The sequence below is a fragment of the Callorhinus ursinus genome, unplaced genomic scaffold, assembly GCF_003265705.2.
Source record: "Callorhinus ursinus isolate GAN/ISIS: 27379988/994484 unplaced genomic scaffold, GSC_fseal_2.0 scaffold44, whole genome shotgun sequence".
Lineage (NCBI taxonomy): Eukaryota > Metazoa > Chordata > Mammalia > Carnivora > Otariidae > Callorhinus > Callorhinus ursinus.
This window is the reverse complement of record NW_027397106.1, coordinates 3548329-3563400: the sequence shown is the minus strand read 5'-3', so window position 1 is coordinate 3563400 and position 15072 is coordinate 3548329. Positions and strand designations below refer to the sequence as shown.

The window sequence follows — 15072 nt, the reverse complement described above, 5'->3', positions numbered from 1 at the left end:
TAAACAACTTTCAGGGCACATGGTGCCCTCACGTGGTTTCCTAGAATCTGCCCCCAAGTTAATCTCAAAGGCCTTAGCATACCCGAATCCTGTGTTCTGCAGTGCCCTCCATCTGCACTTTGCTCCTCATTCCTTACCTTTTAGAAGAGCAAACTCTTCAGGCTTGGCTGAATTCAAGCCCGAAAAGTCCGAGAACAGGACCCTAAAGTGGTTTAATGAATGAAAAGTTACAATTTAAAACAATGGAATGCCCATGTTTACTTAAATACATACCACATTTGGTGGAAATGTGGGGTCCCTGGAACAAGTATGGTTAACAGCTCTTTCATGGAGCATCAACTCTCTAAGGGCACCAGAAGGGATGAAGAAGCTGGATTAGGACTTGGCCCCTGTCCTCAAGGATCTTGCCATGTGAAGAGGTGAGTGGGCCAGGGGGCTTTACCCACAGTGTAGCGTTCCTGCCAGAGTAATCAGGACAGCTCTTCAGCCCTATTTCATTGTTTCTTTGTGTAACTCTCTATAATCTGTTAATATATTGCCCAAAATACATTTACCCCAAAGATACAAATGTAGTGATCTGAAGGGGCACATGCACCCCAATGTTTATAGCAGCGATGTCCACAATAGCCAAACTATGGAAAGAGCCTAGATGTCCATCAACAGATGAATGGCTAAAGAAGATGTGGTATATATACACAATGGAATATTACGCAGCCATCAAAAAATGAAATCTTGCCATTTGCAATGACGTGGATAGAACTAGACGGTGTTATGCTAAGTGAAATAGGTCAATCAGAGAAAGACAAGTATCATATGATCTCACTAACATGAGGAATTTGAGAAACAAGACAGAGGATCATAGGGGAAAGCAGGGGAAAATGAAACAAGACAAAACCAGAGAGGGAGACGAACCATAAGAGACTCTTAATCTCAGGAAACAAACTGAGGGTTGTTGGAGTGGAGGGGAGACGAAGGGATGGGGTGGCTGGGTGATGGACATTAGGGAGGGTAGGTACTGTGGTGAGCGCTTTGAATTGTGTAAGACTGATGAATCACAGACCTGTACCCCTGAAACAAATAATACATGTTAATAAAAAAAATTTAAAAAAATTTTTGCCCAAAATATATACAAAAAAGTCAAACAAATGATCATATGGGGGACTCTAGATCTGTTTCATTTGAGGGGCACTGAGTAACACAGAGGATGGGAAGCTGAGCTCGGTTCCACAGGCCCCACAAGAGCAGAGGGGAGGGAAAGCCTGGGGGTCCTCAGTGCCCTGAGAAGAATCCTACAACGAGAAGGCAGGAGAGTCTGGGGAGGAGAAGGAAGATGGGAAGAAAGGCAGTCCTTGACTTATAAACATCCCTGTACCATGCGCCTTTGTCTTCCCTTTCTTTTTCTCTCCCTCCCTGAAATAGGCCTGGTTAAAAATATCTTTTTCCATATTGCCTGAAAAATTTTAATTTTATTTTGTTAAATGCACTGCAATGCCATCAGTTAGAAATTTGTGGATTAAAAAACACCCTCTTTAAAAATATAATTCCTCCAAGAATATGTCATTTTCACCTTTGTTTGAATGAGTGCAGTCAGCTTTTTCTCTAATACCTGGCTGAGGTCAACCCTCCAGGAGGAATGGATTTTGTGTAAAAATAAGTAATTTGAGAACATTAAGTAGTCCTTGGAAAGGTTCCCTGATGGGTAGGCTTAAGATAGTCAGAAGGTACTGAATTTCTGGGACATCTGGGAAGAAGGCCTCTGGGAGGTGGGAGGGGGGATACGGGAAAATGGGAGAATGTCAAGGAAAATGTTGCTCATTGGCAGGCCTCGCCTTCAGGAAGCAGAGAAGAAATTTTCTTCCTTCTTTCCTTCCCTATTATGTCACATGGTCCCTGGTGATTAAGACCCAATCCGAAGGCCGGTACTATTACTAGTGTGTTAATGTCAGTTGGAGCTTTTTTTTTTTTTTTTAAGATTTAAAAAAAATTTACTCATTTGAGCGAGAGAGTGTGAGGGAGTGAGAGCACTAGCAGGGGGTGGTGGTCAGAGGGGAGAGGGAGAAACAGACTCCCTGCTGAGCAGGGAGCTTGATCCCAGGACCCCGGGACCGTGACCTGAGCTGAAGGCAGACGCTTGATCGACTGAGCCACCCAGGCGCCCCGTGTAGGTCAGAGTTTAGTAAATTTTTGTGTTGACCTGAGAATTTAACTATCACTTAAAACGTTGTTCCTAAGGAGACATGGATTCTATAAACTTTCAGAACTTAACCCATTCATAATTTGGGATTTGTTGGCATTATTGATCAGTCTTTGAATCCTAGAGTTGTGACCAATATGGACCCAACTACTTTGGATGTAACAGTCTTTGCTTTGTTCATTGAGTTTGGGTTAATTCTGGGCCACTTTGTATCCCTGGCCTTTTATCTTCCATTACTACTTGCCAAACAAGGGGAGCTTTTCTTCCCCAGAGTATCCTGGAGGGGGTTTGAGGATCTAGGAGAGTTTAGGTATGTCATTAACACTCAGACAAGATTTATGAACAGTAGTGGTCTTACAGTGGTATTGGAGAGGGTCCTAGACCTAACAAGGCCCCAAGTTCAGTAGTCTTGGGCTCTTCTCTCAAGTCTCTAGTACCTGGGCTCCTGTTTCACATGCTTTCATCCCTGGACTAATACAATCTAAGCCCATGAGATTCCAAGCAACTGGCTCTACTCTGCTTTTATTTGTGCTGTAGACATACATTATAGGCTTCTGGAGGGGAGCAGTCCAAAATCTGGAGGAGGCTAGTCAAAATTATTTATATTTGCCTTAATTATAATTGTATTAAAATTCTTTTTTGACAACAGATTTTGTTATTTTACTTGGGCTAATGTTCAGATAAATTTTTTTCTCTGTATGTGGGTTTGTAGAGTAGGGGAAGGAAGTGAAGGATTAATGAATATTTCACAGGAAGTTGATAATCGAGGATCGACTCAAAGGGAATGTGGAATAAGGGCATAGATTTCTTAAGGAGTTGCTCTATTTCATGACTTTTTTTTTTTTAAGATTTTATTTCCTTGAGAAAGAGAAAGCAAGTGAGACAGAGAACACGAGCAGGGGGAGCGGCAGGCAGAGGGGGAGGGAGAAGCAGACTCCCTGCTGAGCAGGGAGCCCAAAGTGGGGCTCGATCCAAGGACCCCGGGACCCTGACCTGAACTGAAGGCAGATGCTTAACCGACTGAGCCACCCAGGCGCCTCACATGACTTTTTCTTTTTTAAAGGATTCTCATTTAAGAATAAAAATAATGTGGATATTGTGATTCAGTTTGATCTATTTTGCCCTAATGACTATAGTTAAAATACAAAAATAAAACTTTGTTTTTTTCCCCTGTAGCCAACAAGGGATGATCGAGGGTGGATTATTAGCCCCATTGGCCCCAATCCCTGGTGGACTGTGATAGCTGCAATTATCCCAGCTCTTCTCTGCACTATCTTAATATTCATGGACCAGCAGATCACAGCTGTCATCATTAACAGGAAGGAACACAAGCTCAAGGTAACAAAAGTTCTGACCTAGAAGGACAAATGGCAGCCTGTTATTTTTTTTTTTTTTTTTTTAAGGTAAGCCCTTTTAGACCAGGAACGATAGAACCTGGATTAAAAACAGTCATGGAAGGAGCTCATAAAGGGTTTTCAGGGGTTTCCAATCCCTCCATTAGTGACAAAGATTGGTTTGGAGATGAAACCAGAGTAAAGCATGATGGAATGATGTGAATGAAGGGAGCTTGTACTCCATTACTGTCCTTGCAAACCTGTGGGGAAGGTGGGTGGGCAAAATTCCTTGTGGTCCCTACACAGGCTTATCTTTCTGAGGTTCAGTTCAGGACTTGGGCCACTGTTTCCAAGAGTCAGATATTCTCCCACTGGTGTCCATTACTGGGGTTTCCAGACTGAACCTTGAGCCCAAGGATTCTAAGGAGATAGGGTTGATTCCAGCACATTTACTAGTGAGAGGCTTCATGCCTTCATCTCTGTTCTTTCCTTATATAGAGTAGGCAAATCCATTTTGTCAAGGATCTGGGAGTGTTTGTAAGAAGCCATTTATCTCCAACTCGGGTATTGTCTACCATCTAGACACTAGGACGATCAAGATGTGGCTTGGCCTCTGGTTACTCGGCCAAGAAAAGATGAATCTTTGAATGTATGAGATTCCGGGTGAGATCTGAGGGCACTTGAATAAAAAATGGATATGGCACGTATGGGATAGGCTAAGGGTTCTTTTCTTTTCTTTTTTTTTTTTTTTTTCTCCTTCTCTGTTCCCTCCAAACCAGGACGGGCTGGAAGACTCGTCTGGGATCCCTGGACCCCTTCTTCCTTACCCATATACCCCTTCCTGCTTTGGGACTGAGACTCTTAGCTCACTGTTCTATGCCCCACTACAGCCAGCCCACGGGTGGTGACAGATACTCTGTTTCCCCACAGAAAGGTTGTGGTTACCACCTGGACCTGCTGATGGTGGCCATCATGCTGGGTGTCTGCTCCATCATGGGCCTGCCCTGGTTTGTGGCTGCAACTGTCCTGTCCATCACACACGTGAACAGCCTCAAACTAGAATCTGAGTGCTCTGCTCCTGGAGAACAACCCAAGTTCTTGGGCATCCGAGAACAGAGAGTGACAGGCCTTATGATCTTTGTGCTGATGGGCTGCTCAGTCTTCATGACAGCCATATTAAAGGTAACCATTCATTCACACATTAGATAAATATTTAGTGCCTGATTTGTGTCAGGAATTCTGTTAGGTACTGGGAATACAGTGATACACCAAAGAGATAGGTGTAGAGATTACTTAAAAATAAAATCTTAAAAAAAGAAAAAGAGGGGCGCCTGGGTGGCTTAGTTGGTTAAGCTTTTGACTCTTGATCTCAGCTTGGGATCTTGGATTCAGGCCCCGCGTTGGGCTCCACTCTGGGCATGGAGCCTACTTAAAAAAAAAAAAAAAAAAAATGAAAGAAAGAGGAGGAGGGAGGGAAGGGCAAAAAAAAAAAAAAAAAAAACAAACATGATAATTATAGAATATGAAAATGATGAAAGGAAATATATAGTGTTCTATGGTGCCTTAGAGAATTAAGGGAGTGCTGTTTTAGTTAGTGTGGTCAGAGAAGGCTTCTACAGAGATGGTATTTAAGATGAGATGGAGCCAGCCATGCCACGGATGGAGGGAGCCAGCATGGGGAAAGGGAGAATAGCAATCTAGTCAGGCCCTGAGATGGGAAAGAGTGATATGTGTTCTAAGAAGTATGAGGGCCATGTGGCTCAAGGGTATTGTGTCAAGGCAAGAGCACGTAGGGGCAGATCATGCAGGGCCTTGTTGACTCTGGTAAAGTTAATCTTTGAAGGGTTAACTTTCAGGCAAGGGACATGATCCATTTAATATTTTTATTTTTACTGATTTTTTTAAAGATTATTTGAGAGAGAGAGAGAACAAGCAGTGGGGAGGGGCAGAGGGGGAGAGAGAGAGAGAGGGAGAAGAAGACTCCCTGCTGAGCAGGAAGCCTGATGCGGGGCTCGATCCCAGGACCTAGAGACCATGACCCGAGCCGAAGGCAGACGCTCAACCGACCTAGCCACCCAGGCGCCCCTCCATTTAGTATTTTTTTAAAGATCACTCTGGCCAATGTCTAGAGAATAAGTTTTTAGGGTTGGGAAAAATAGAGGCAGAGTTGCTAGTGAGGCTATTATAAGTAGGAGATGCTGGTGACTTGGGTAGGGAAGGGATGGAGAAAAGGCATGACTTCTGTATATCTTGGAGGCAGACCCAAAGTCTTGCTGATTGACTGGACGTGGAATGGAGTGTGGAAAATGGAAAAATCAAAATGCCTGCTAGGTTTCTGATTTGACCATCTGGGTGGAGAGTACTGACATTTAAGATGGAGAAGACTGCTTGAAGGAGGAAGTGATTTTGTGAGAGGTGGTGGGGCTATGGTCAGATTTTGGGTGAGATATCCAGGAGGCAACTGTGTGAAGAAGCTAGAGGAAGGTTCTGGATTAAAAATATAAATGTGGGAGTCAACAGCACTTAGTGGTACAGCCATGGGAGTAGATAAGATCACTCAGGGAGAAGGGTAGATATAAAAGAGAAGTAGGCCCAGAGGCAAGAGCGGAGTCTAAGGAGCTCCAATATTTAGAAGTCGGGTAGAGGAGGAGATAGCAACAGAGACCCAGAAGGAGCTGCCAGAGAGGTAGGAGGGAAACCAGGAGGGTGTGGTATCAGGAAAGCCACGTGAGGGGAATGTTTCCAGAAAGAGGGATTGGTTAGAATCTGTCTAGAAAGATAAAGACTAAACCAAGCCATTGGATTTGGCAACATGGGGGCCTAACGGGACTCAACAAGAACAGATTCCATGGAACGATAGGGCTGAAGTTGAATTACAGGGAAGTGAAGAGCAAATAGGTGAGAAGTAAAAGAGATCGTGAGCAGACAGCTCTTTCAAGAGATTTTTCTGTGAAATGGAATGGAAAATGGGCAGTGGCTGGTGTGAGATGTGGGGTTAAAAGAGGATTTTTGGAAAGATGGAAGATACCTTGAATGTGAGAAAAAGATATTTGGTTTTGTAGGTGTAAGGCTTGCATCTGGGAAAAATGGGGTGAAAAGGAAAGCTCTATGGCTATATCGCCAAGCCCCATTACTTGGCTCCCTTGCCTCCTTTCTCCTTCTTTTGGTGAATCTTCAACCACCCCAGCTTGCATTGTGAGTGCTATTTAAGGGTGACAGTTGAGAGAAATGGTAAAGGATTTGAAACCATCTTCCTGGCCCCTTACTTTCCACCCAGTCCACCTCTCCTCATGCCCCCTCCCCCCCTTCTACTCTCTGTCCCCAGCCTGGTCCCCACTCCCACCTCTGGTCTAGCTGCCATTTGGAGGAGCCCAAAGGTTGCTGCTCGTCCAGGAAGGTAACCACAAAGGCATGGCCTGTGGGCATCACCGGGCCTTCCTAGAACTGGCTCAGAAGGCTTCTTTCAGGAAGCCATTCTGTAGTTCTACAAGCAAGGTTAACACCAAACTAAGATGTCTACTCACGCTACAGTTGAAACAGCATAAAATCCAGTGGGGATTTTTCTAGTTCTGAGAGGAATTATGTTTGGGAATGTTCTTTAGCTTCAGAATAAAAGCAAGTCAAGTTTAGTCTTTAGCTGTAAGACTTCCCTTGCCTTCATTCCAAAGGCCTCATTTCCCTACCTCATCGAGTTGCCCTGAAGATTACTGATGAAATGTGATAGGTGTGTATGTATATTCAAGGGCAGTTAATGACGTTGATATTTCTCCCCAAATCATTTCCTCTCTGATACCTCCCTATTCCTGCCTCTAAGTCACTGGTTAGCAGAAAGTAAACTTTTTAGTCCATGTTAAAACATGCCAAATCCCTGAGATGATTGATTATGTAATTAGTTTTAAAAGTTATCAGTTCTGTAAAAGAGGGATGTGTGTGTGTGTGTGTGTGTGTGTGTGTGTGTGTGTGTGTGTGTGTCTGTCTGTCTGTCTGCCCATCCCCACGGAGGTGGAAGAGCCAGGTAGGGGTAAAATGTGAGGCCTATGATTTAACCAGGACTGGATTACTATTATGTGTAATCATTTCATCTCAGAACAAAATGATTTTTTTTTTTTATCATTGTCAATGCTTCTGATTTTGCTTCTCCTTCTAAATCATGCAAAGGTAGCAGAAACTAATGCAATGTTTATGCAGTGGTTTGGGAACTTTGTTTCCTTCTTGGAGATTTAAAAGTTTATGATACCTAATTTAATTTCTGGTCTTTTTGCCCTTTTGTCTTCAGTTTATCCCAATGCCAGTACTCTATGGAGTTTTCCTCTACATGGGAGTTTCCTCACTACAAGGAATTCAGGTATTGCGTGGTTCAGCTAGGGCAACGGCTTCGCACTGCGAGCTCATCCATCCTGACTGGGGAGGGAGGGCTCTCCCAGGGACACACAAACCCGTTCCTGAGAACCCCTTTCCTAGGCTTGCCAGTTAAAGCTGTTTTAGACGTTTCTTTGGGCATTGGGCAAGTCATTTGGACAGTCAAGTTGGCATAAGGGTACAGAGACTTTCAGGATGGCCTGGCTTGATGTCATTCATGGTGCCAGTCATTCGTTAGCTATTTAACAGACAGATATTAGGCTTCCACGCATGGATGGCGCTAGTTGTCGGGCCGGGGCTGCAGTGTGAGCGAGGGAGACGGGACTGGTAGCAGTGGGGGCTGCTCCAGGTAAGCGGGTACCACATCCTGTCATGCTCTGTCTTTGCCCATCTGTCAACTCATTCCTCTGAATCATTTGAACGTAGAAAGTCAGGAGCTGGCCACAGATAACGTGGGCACCCCAGAAGATTCGATAACTTAGTTTCTTCTATTGGTGGCTGGTTCCTCTTTGTTTTTATGGAATGTCCAACAGTCATTCTTACCCACTGAGTTTTAATGTGACCTTGGGCAGGTTATTGAATCCCTCTGGGTCTCTGTTTTCCTTTTTATTCATTTTTAATTTAATTAATTTATTTATTTATAGAGGTTTTTATTTCTTTATCTGAGAGAGAGAGGGAGTGAAAGAGAGAGAGAGCACAAATGTAGGGGAGAGGCAGAGGGAGAGGGAGAAGCAGACTTCCTGCTGAGCAGGAATCCTGACATGGGGCTCCATTCTAGGACCCGGGGATCATGACCTGAGCAGAAGGCAGACGCTTCACTGGCTGAGCCATGCAGGTGCCCCTGTTTTCCTTTTTATAATATAAGGATGGTCATATGTTCTATATCCAGAATGTTATGAAGGTTTTTTTATCTTTTTATTATAAATAATCAATGAAAACCTTCAAATTCCTCAAAGAACAAGTAAGACATTTGGTTTTGATAATAAGCAGAAAGATGGAACTGGCTTATTTTATTTTCAACGCTCCCTGAGAAAGATCTGTCAGGATCCAGTGTGGGATAGAAGAAAGAAATTTTAACCTAGAATTAGAAAAGATGGATTTAGGGACACCTGGCTGGCTCAGTATTATAGAGCATGTGACTCTTGGTCTCAGAGTTGTGAATTCAACCCCCGTGCTAGGTATAGAGATTACTTAAAAAAAAAAAAAAACTTAAAAAAAAAAAAAAGAAAAGAGGAGCACCTCGGTGGCTCAGTTGGTTAAGCGTCTGCCTTCGGCTTAGGTCGTGATCCCAGGGTCCTGGGATTGAGCCCCGCATCGGGCTCCCTGCTCCGCGGGAAGTCTGCTTCTCCCTCTCCCTCTGCCTGTCACTTCCCTCTGCTTGTGCTCGCTCTGTCTCTGTTTTTCTCTCTCTCAAATAAATAAAATCTTTAAAAAAGAGATGGATTTAAATTTTGACTCTGTCACATCCCACCCTCAGCCAAATTACCTATACTCTCTGAGACTCAGTTTCCATTTTTGTCCGGTGGTAGGTAACCTTTCAAAGCAGGTGATATAAGAGACATGAATGGGCCTCACAAGGCTTCTGACTCAAAGAAACCTCCTGAAAATAAATGCCAGTTCCCTCCTTTCAGTTCTTTGACCGTCTGAAGCTCTTTGGGATGCCTGCAAAGCACCAGCCAGATTTTATCTACCTTCGACACGTGCCCCTGCGCAAAGTGCACCTCTTCACCCTCATCCAGCTCACCTGCCTGGTCCTGCTCTGGGTCATTAAGGCATCTCCAGCTGCCATTGTCTTTCCAATGATGGTGAGTTTAACAACGTTATTATTTATTTTAAAAAATCGTGATGAAATATACACAACATGAAACATATCATCTTAACCATTTGTAAGGGTACAGTTCAGTGGCCTTAAGTACATTTACGTTGTGGTACAACTATTGCCACCATACATTTCCAGAACTATTTTATCTTGCAAAACTGAAACTCTGTACCCATTAAACAATGACTCCCCATTCCCCCTCCCCCCCCACCCCTAGCAACCACTATTCTACTTTCGGTCTCCATGAACTTGACTACTTTAGGTGCCTCATGTGACTGGAATCATAAAGTATTTGTGTTTTTGTATCTGGCTTATTTTACTTATTAGCATAATGTCTTCAAGGGGTTCTTCCATGTTGTAACATGTGTCAGAATTTCCTTGTGAAAGGCTGAATAATATTCCTCTGTGAGTGTGTGTATATGTGTGTATATTTGTGTGTGTATATATATATATATATATATATATATATATACACCGCCTTTTGGTTATCTGTACATTCATTGATAGACACTTGGATTGCTCCCACTTTTTCGCTATTGTGAATAATGCTGCTATAAATGTGAATTGTACAAATATCTGTTTGTGTTCCCACTTTCAGTTCTTTGTGGTATATACCTAAAAGTGGATTCCTGGATCATATGGTGATTCCATTTTTAATTTTTTGAGGAACGGCTGCACGATTTTATAAGTACATGGGGTTCCAGTTGGTCCACATCTTTGCCAACACTTACTTTCTGCTTTGGGGGTTTTAGTTTTGTTTTTTGGATATCAGCCATCCTAATGTGTGTGAAGTGCTATCTCATTGTGGTTTCGATTTGCATTTCCCTAATGACTAGTGAGGTTGAGCCCCTTTTCATGTGCTTTTTTTTTTTTTAAGATTTTATTTATTTATTTGACAGAAACACAGCGAGAGAGGGAACACAAGCAGGGGGAGTGGGAGAGGGAGAAGCAGGCTTCCCGCGGAGCAGGGAGCCCGATGTGGGGCTCGATCCCAGGACCCTGGGATCATGACCTGAGCCGAAGGCAGACGCTTAACGACTGAGCCACCCAGGCGCCGTTTCATGTCACCGTTTCATGTGCTTATTGACTACTTGTATATCTTCTCTGGAGACAAGTCTATTCAAGTCCTTTGCCCATTTTTTAATCAGATTGTTTTTTTGTTGTTGTTCTAGGAGTTCTCTATCTATTCTGGATATTAATCCCTTATTGGTGGCGAGTTTTCTGGTTGGCTTTTGCAGGAGCAGCATTATTTTGGGACCTTGAGGTGTGACACACGTGTGAGGCAGCTTGCCATCTTTACTTTCAGGCCCATCGGTCTGTCTCCCTCCGTCCCTCCCTTTCTCTTCTCTGTCTCTCATCACTCTCACATGGAGAGGGTTCTTCATGTTTGCAATAATTCGATAATTTGCCTGTTACTTCAGAGCAACATAGTTCCAGTTTAGAATTCATTGCAATCAGAAGTGCCTGAAGTGGTGGAAATGCACTGTTTTAAGCCACTGGAATTTAGGAAGAAGTTGGCCCAGCACTGAGAAGTGATTGGGACAGCCTTACCTCCTCCCGAACTGAAGCAGAGGCTTTGGGAAAGGGACTAGGGAAGCTGAACTGTGTGTGGTACCACAGACGGCAAGCCATTCCCTGCCACTAGGGTGCGGAGGAAATCCTTGCCACCTGACGTCCTCACGGTCTCATTTCCTCTTGTTACCTTCCCCTCTCTGGCTTACCCTGGGCCATGAGGCTGCGGAGCATTCTGTGGGCTGTTTGAAAATGACCCAAAGGGTGAGCCTCTAGAGAGAAAGGGCAATAGGGGTAATGTTTGGTGCTTGTTTGGGGACTTCTGAACTCTTACTGGGAGAATATTCAAGGGTGAGGAAAACGGGGGTCGGGGGGGTTCTTCTCCCCTCGTCTCCTACATATGTACCTCCTGATGGGTCTCTCAATTTTGTCAGAGTTCATGTAGGTTTCTGCATTGGGATGTTATATTCAGGGGTTGACTGTTTGGTTAAAGAAACAGCAAATGCCTGACAACCCCTTGGAAGGGATACTATTGATGTTGGCTTCATTGAGAGAGTAGTTGTGGACACAAGGGAGAAACGTGAACGTAAGAAGCCTGATTTGCCTCATTCCTGTCCAGCCACCTGATGTAGCTGGTGAACACCAGTCACTCCAGGCCGGTCATTCTGGGTTATTATTAATTCCCCTTTGGCAAAAAAGGCCTTTTATGGGAAAAAGGTGGAGGAGCAGTTGAGGCACCCTGTCCTATGGACAGTTGAGGAAATTAGCTGTCGGATTTTAGGCAAGTTACTTTCTCTCCCTGGGCCTCGGTTTCCTCATTTGCAAAAGGAATGTCAGGCAAGTCCTGAGGGCAGAGACACAAAACACTAGCGATTCATGATGCAGGCATGAAGCAAGGATTTTGTGGGGAAATGTCAAGGCAAAGGATCAGAGGGGATTGTGACGGTCCTTCAGAGTCCCTTCCTGCCATGGTGAGGCATGCGTGGGCTGGGCGTGGCTGGCGTCAGCCATAGCTGTGTTCTGGCAAATGCTCTCTCCCCCAGGACTGCCCTGCAGCCTTTCCTGCAGGTCCCACCACAGGAAAAGGCAACTCTTCAGGCCCTCTGAGGATGAGGGGTGTCTCTTTTCAATGAGGACATTAAATTGGGTGCTCTCTAAGTTGTAGGGTTGTTATGATGATAGTTAAATAAAATACTACATAGAAAACACTCGCCTTAGTATCTGGTACAAAGAGGGCACTCCATAATAGGCAACTATTATGATTACTATGAGTTTGCTTTTCCTTGAAATGCCGTAGTGTTTAACTCCAGGAAGGAAATGAACTCCTTTAATTCCCTTTCTTTATTTTTCTTCAGGTTTTGGCATTGGTCTTCGTCAGGAAAGTCATGGATCTCTGTTTCTCTAAACGAGAGCTGAGCTGGTTAGATGATCTCATGCCTGAAAGTAAAAAGAAGAAGTTGGATGATGCCAAAAAGAAGGCCAAGGAGGAAGAGGTCATGGCTCTTGCACCAACTGTACACTTCGGGGCAGCCTCAAATTACAGAACAAAGGAAGGGCCACATGAGAAGGCAGCATGTCTGGAATCCCAAGGGTTTATTTAGGAGCTGGGAAGATTACTCCAAAGATGTTCTTAGCTGAGAATGGATGAAGGATTCTTGTCCTTATCTGTCCTTTATTTTTGGTCCCAATAATCAGTTTTCTTCCCCTTCGTTTGTCTCCAGTCTCCTCACCAGGTTCATACTTAGAATATGAACATAGATTCTGCTCTTATTATCAGATCTCATGGTTCGTGTTCTCCCAAAAGTCCTAATTTAACAACTATACAAAACCTATTATTTGTTATGTACCTAATTGCAGATGGTGTCGTGGTTGGCACCGTGCACAGATAACTTGCATAGGACTTTCTGTCTTTCCTCATTTCCCTCAGCACTTGGCATCTGCTGTCCACACAATGGATCCTCAATCAATGGTCTATACATGCCAAGAATGGATGTGTAACAGATGAAAATATCAGACCAAGAAATGAATGAGCCAGAAAGTGTTTCCAAATACAGTTAGTGCCTGAAATAGTGTCCTTTGAAATGCATTTTAAATAACATTTTCCTCTAATATCTTGAATTTTTAAAATCTTGTATTATTTCTTTCCCAGCTCTACTGAGATATAATTGACATATAACACTGTATACAACATAATGATTCACTGTATGTATCTATTGTGAAATGATCACCACAATAGGGTTTGTTAACACATTCATCACCTCACATAGTCCCTTTTTTTTGTGGTGAGAACTTTTAAAATTACTCTCTCAGCAACTTTCAAATATACAATACAGCATTGTTACCTCTGGTCACCATGCTGTGCATTCCATCCCCAGGACTTATGCATCTTATAACTGGAAGCTTGTACCCTTTGACCACCTTCACCCATTTCCCCCACCCCCAGCAACCGCATCTGTTCTCTGTTTCTGTGACTTCAGGTTTTTTTTCAGGTTCCACAAATAAGTGAGATCATATAGTATTTGTCTTTCTCTGTCTGACTTATTTCACTTAGCATAATGCCCTCAAGTTTCATTCATGTTGCTGCAAATGGCAGGATTTCCTTCTTTTTTTTTTTTTTGAGATTTTATTTATTTATCTGACAGAGAGACACAGCGAGAGAGGGAACACAAGCAGGGGGAGTGGGAGAGGGAGAAGCAGGCTTCCCGCCGAGCAGGGAGCCCGATGTGGGGCTCGATCCCCAGACCCTGGGATCATGACCTGAGCCGAAGGCAGACGCTTAACGACTGAGCCACCCAGGCGCCTTGGATTTCTTTCTTTTTTATGGCCGAATGATATTCAATTGTGTATATATATACACAATATATATTACCTTTTCTTTGTCCATCCATCCACTAATGGATCCAACCTAAACAACTTAGGTTGTTTCCATGTCTTAGCTGTTGTAATTAATGCTGCAGTGAACATGGGGATATAGAGATCTCTTTGAGGTAGTAATTTCATTTCCGTTAGATATATACCCAGTAGTGCAAATGCTGGATCTTACAGTAGTTCTATTTTTAACTTTTTGAGGAGCCTCCATGCTGTTTTCCAGGGTGGCTGCACCAGCTTGCATTCCTACCAACAGTACAAGAGGGTTCCCCTTTCTCCACGTCCTCGCCAGTACTTACCTCTTCTCTTTTTGGTAATAGCCACTCTGACAGGTGTGGGGTGTTATATCATTGTGGGGTTTTTTTTAATTTCACTTATTATTAGTGATGTAGAACACCTTTTCATGTACTTTCCGGCCTTTTGTATATCTTCTTTGGAAAAATGGCTATTTTTAAATTGGATTATTATTATTATTATTATTATTACTATTATTATTATTGCCATTGAGTTGTATGGATCTCTTGTATATTTTGGATATTAACTCCTTACCAGAAATGTGGTTTGCAGATGTTTCCTCCCATTCCATGGTTTCCCTTTTCATTTTGTTGCTCATTTCTTTTGCTGCACAGAAGCTTTTTAGTTTGATATTGGTCCACTTGTTTATTTTTGCTTTTGTTGCTTGTGCTTTTGGTGTCATATCCACAAAATCATTGCCAAGAACAATGTCAAAGGACTTTTTCCCTCTATTTTCTTCTAGGAGTTTTAGTGTTTCAGGTTTTACATTTAAGTCTTTAATAACGTTTTGGGGTGATTTTTATGAATGGTGTAAGATGGAGATCCACTTTCATTCTTTTGCTCATGAATACCCAGTTTTCCCAGCGACATTTATTGAAGAGACTATCCTTTCTCCACTGAATATTCTTGGCTCCCTTGTCGAATATCAGTTGACCATATATGCTTGGGCATATTTCTGGGCTCCCAAGTCT

The 15072-nt window shown here is 43.2% G+C and overlaps 1 protein-coding gene across 3 annotated transcripts in view; it reads left to right on the top strand.

The window, feature by feature from the left end:
* SLC4A8 (solute carrier family 4 member 8) overlaps window positions 1-15072 on the top strand; it is a 73366-nt gene that overhangs the window by 46613 nt on the left and 11681 nt on the right. For all 3 annotated transcript variants that reach the window (XM_073881979.1, XM_025882791.2, XM_073881978.1), the window contains 5 exons: window positions 3371-3532; window positions 4459-4710; window positions 7805-7873; window positions 9519-9692; window positions 12574-12711. In XM_073881979.1, the coding sequence (XP_073738080.1) occupies window positions 3371-3532; window positions 4459-4710; window positions 7805-7873; window positions 9519-9692; window positions 12574-12711 (795 nt within the window). The remainder of the gene's footprint in view (window positions 1-3370; window positions 3533-4458; window positions 4711-7804; window positions 7874-9518; window positions 9693-12573; window positions 12712-15072) is intronic.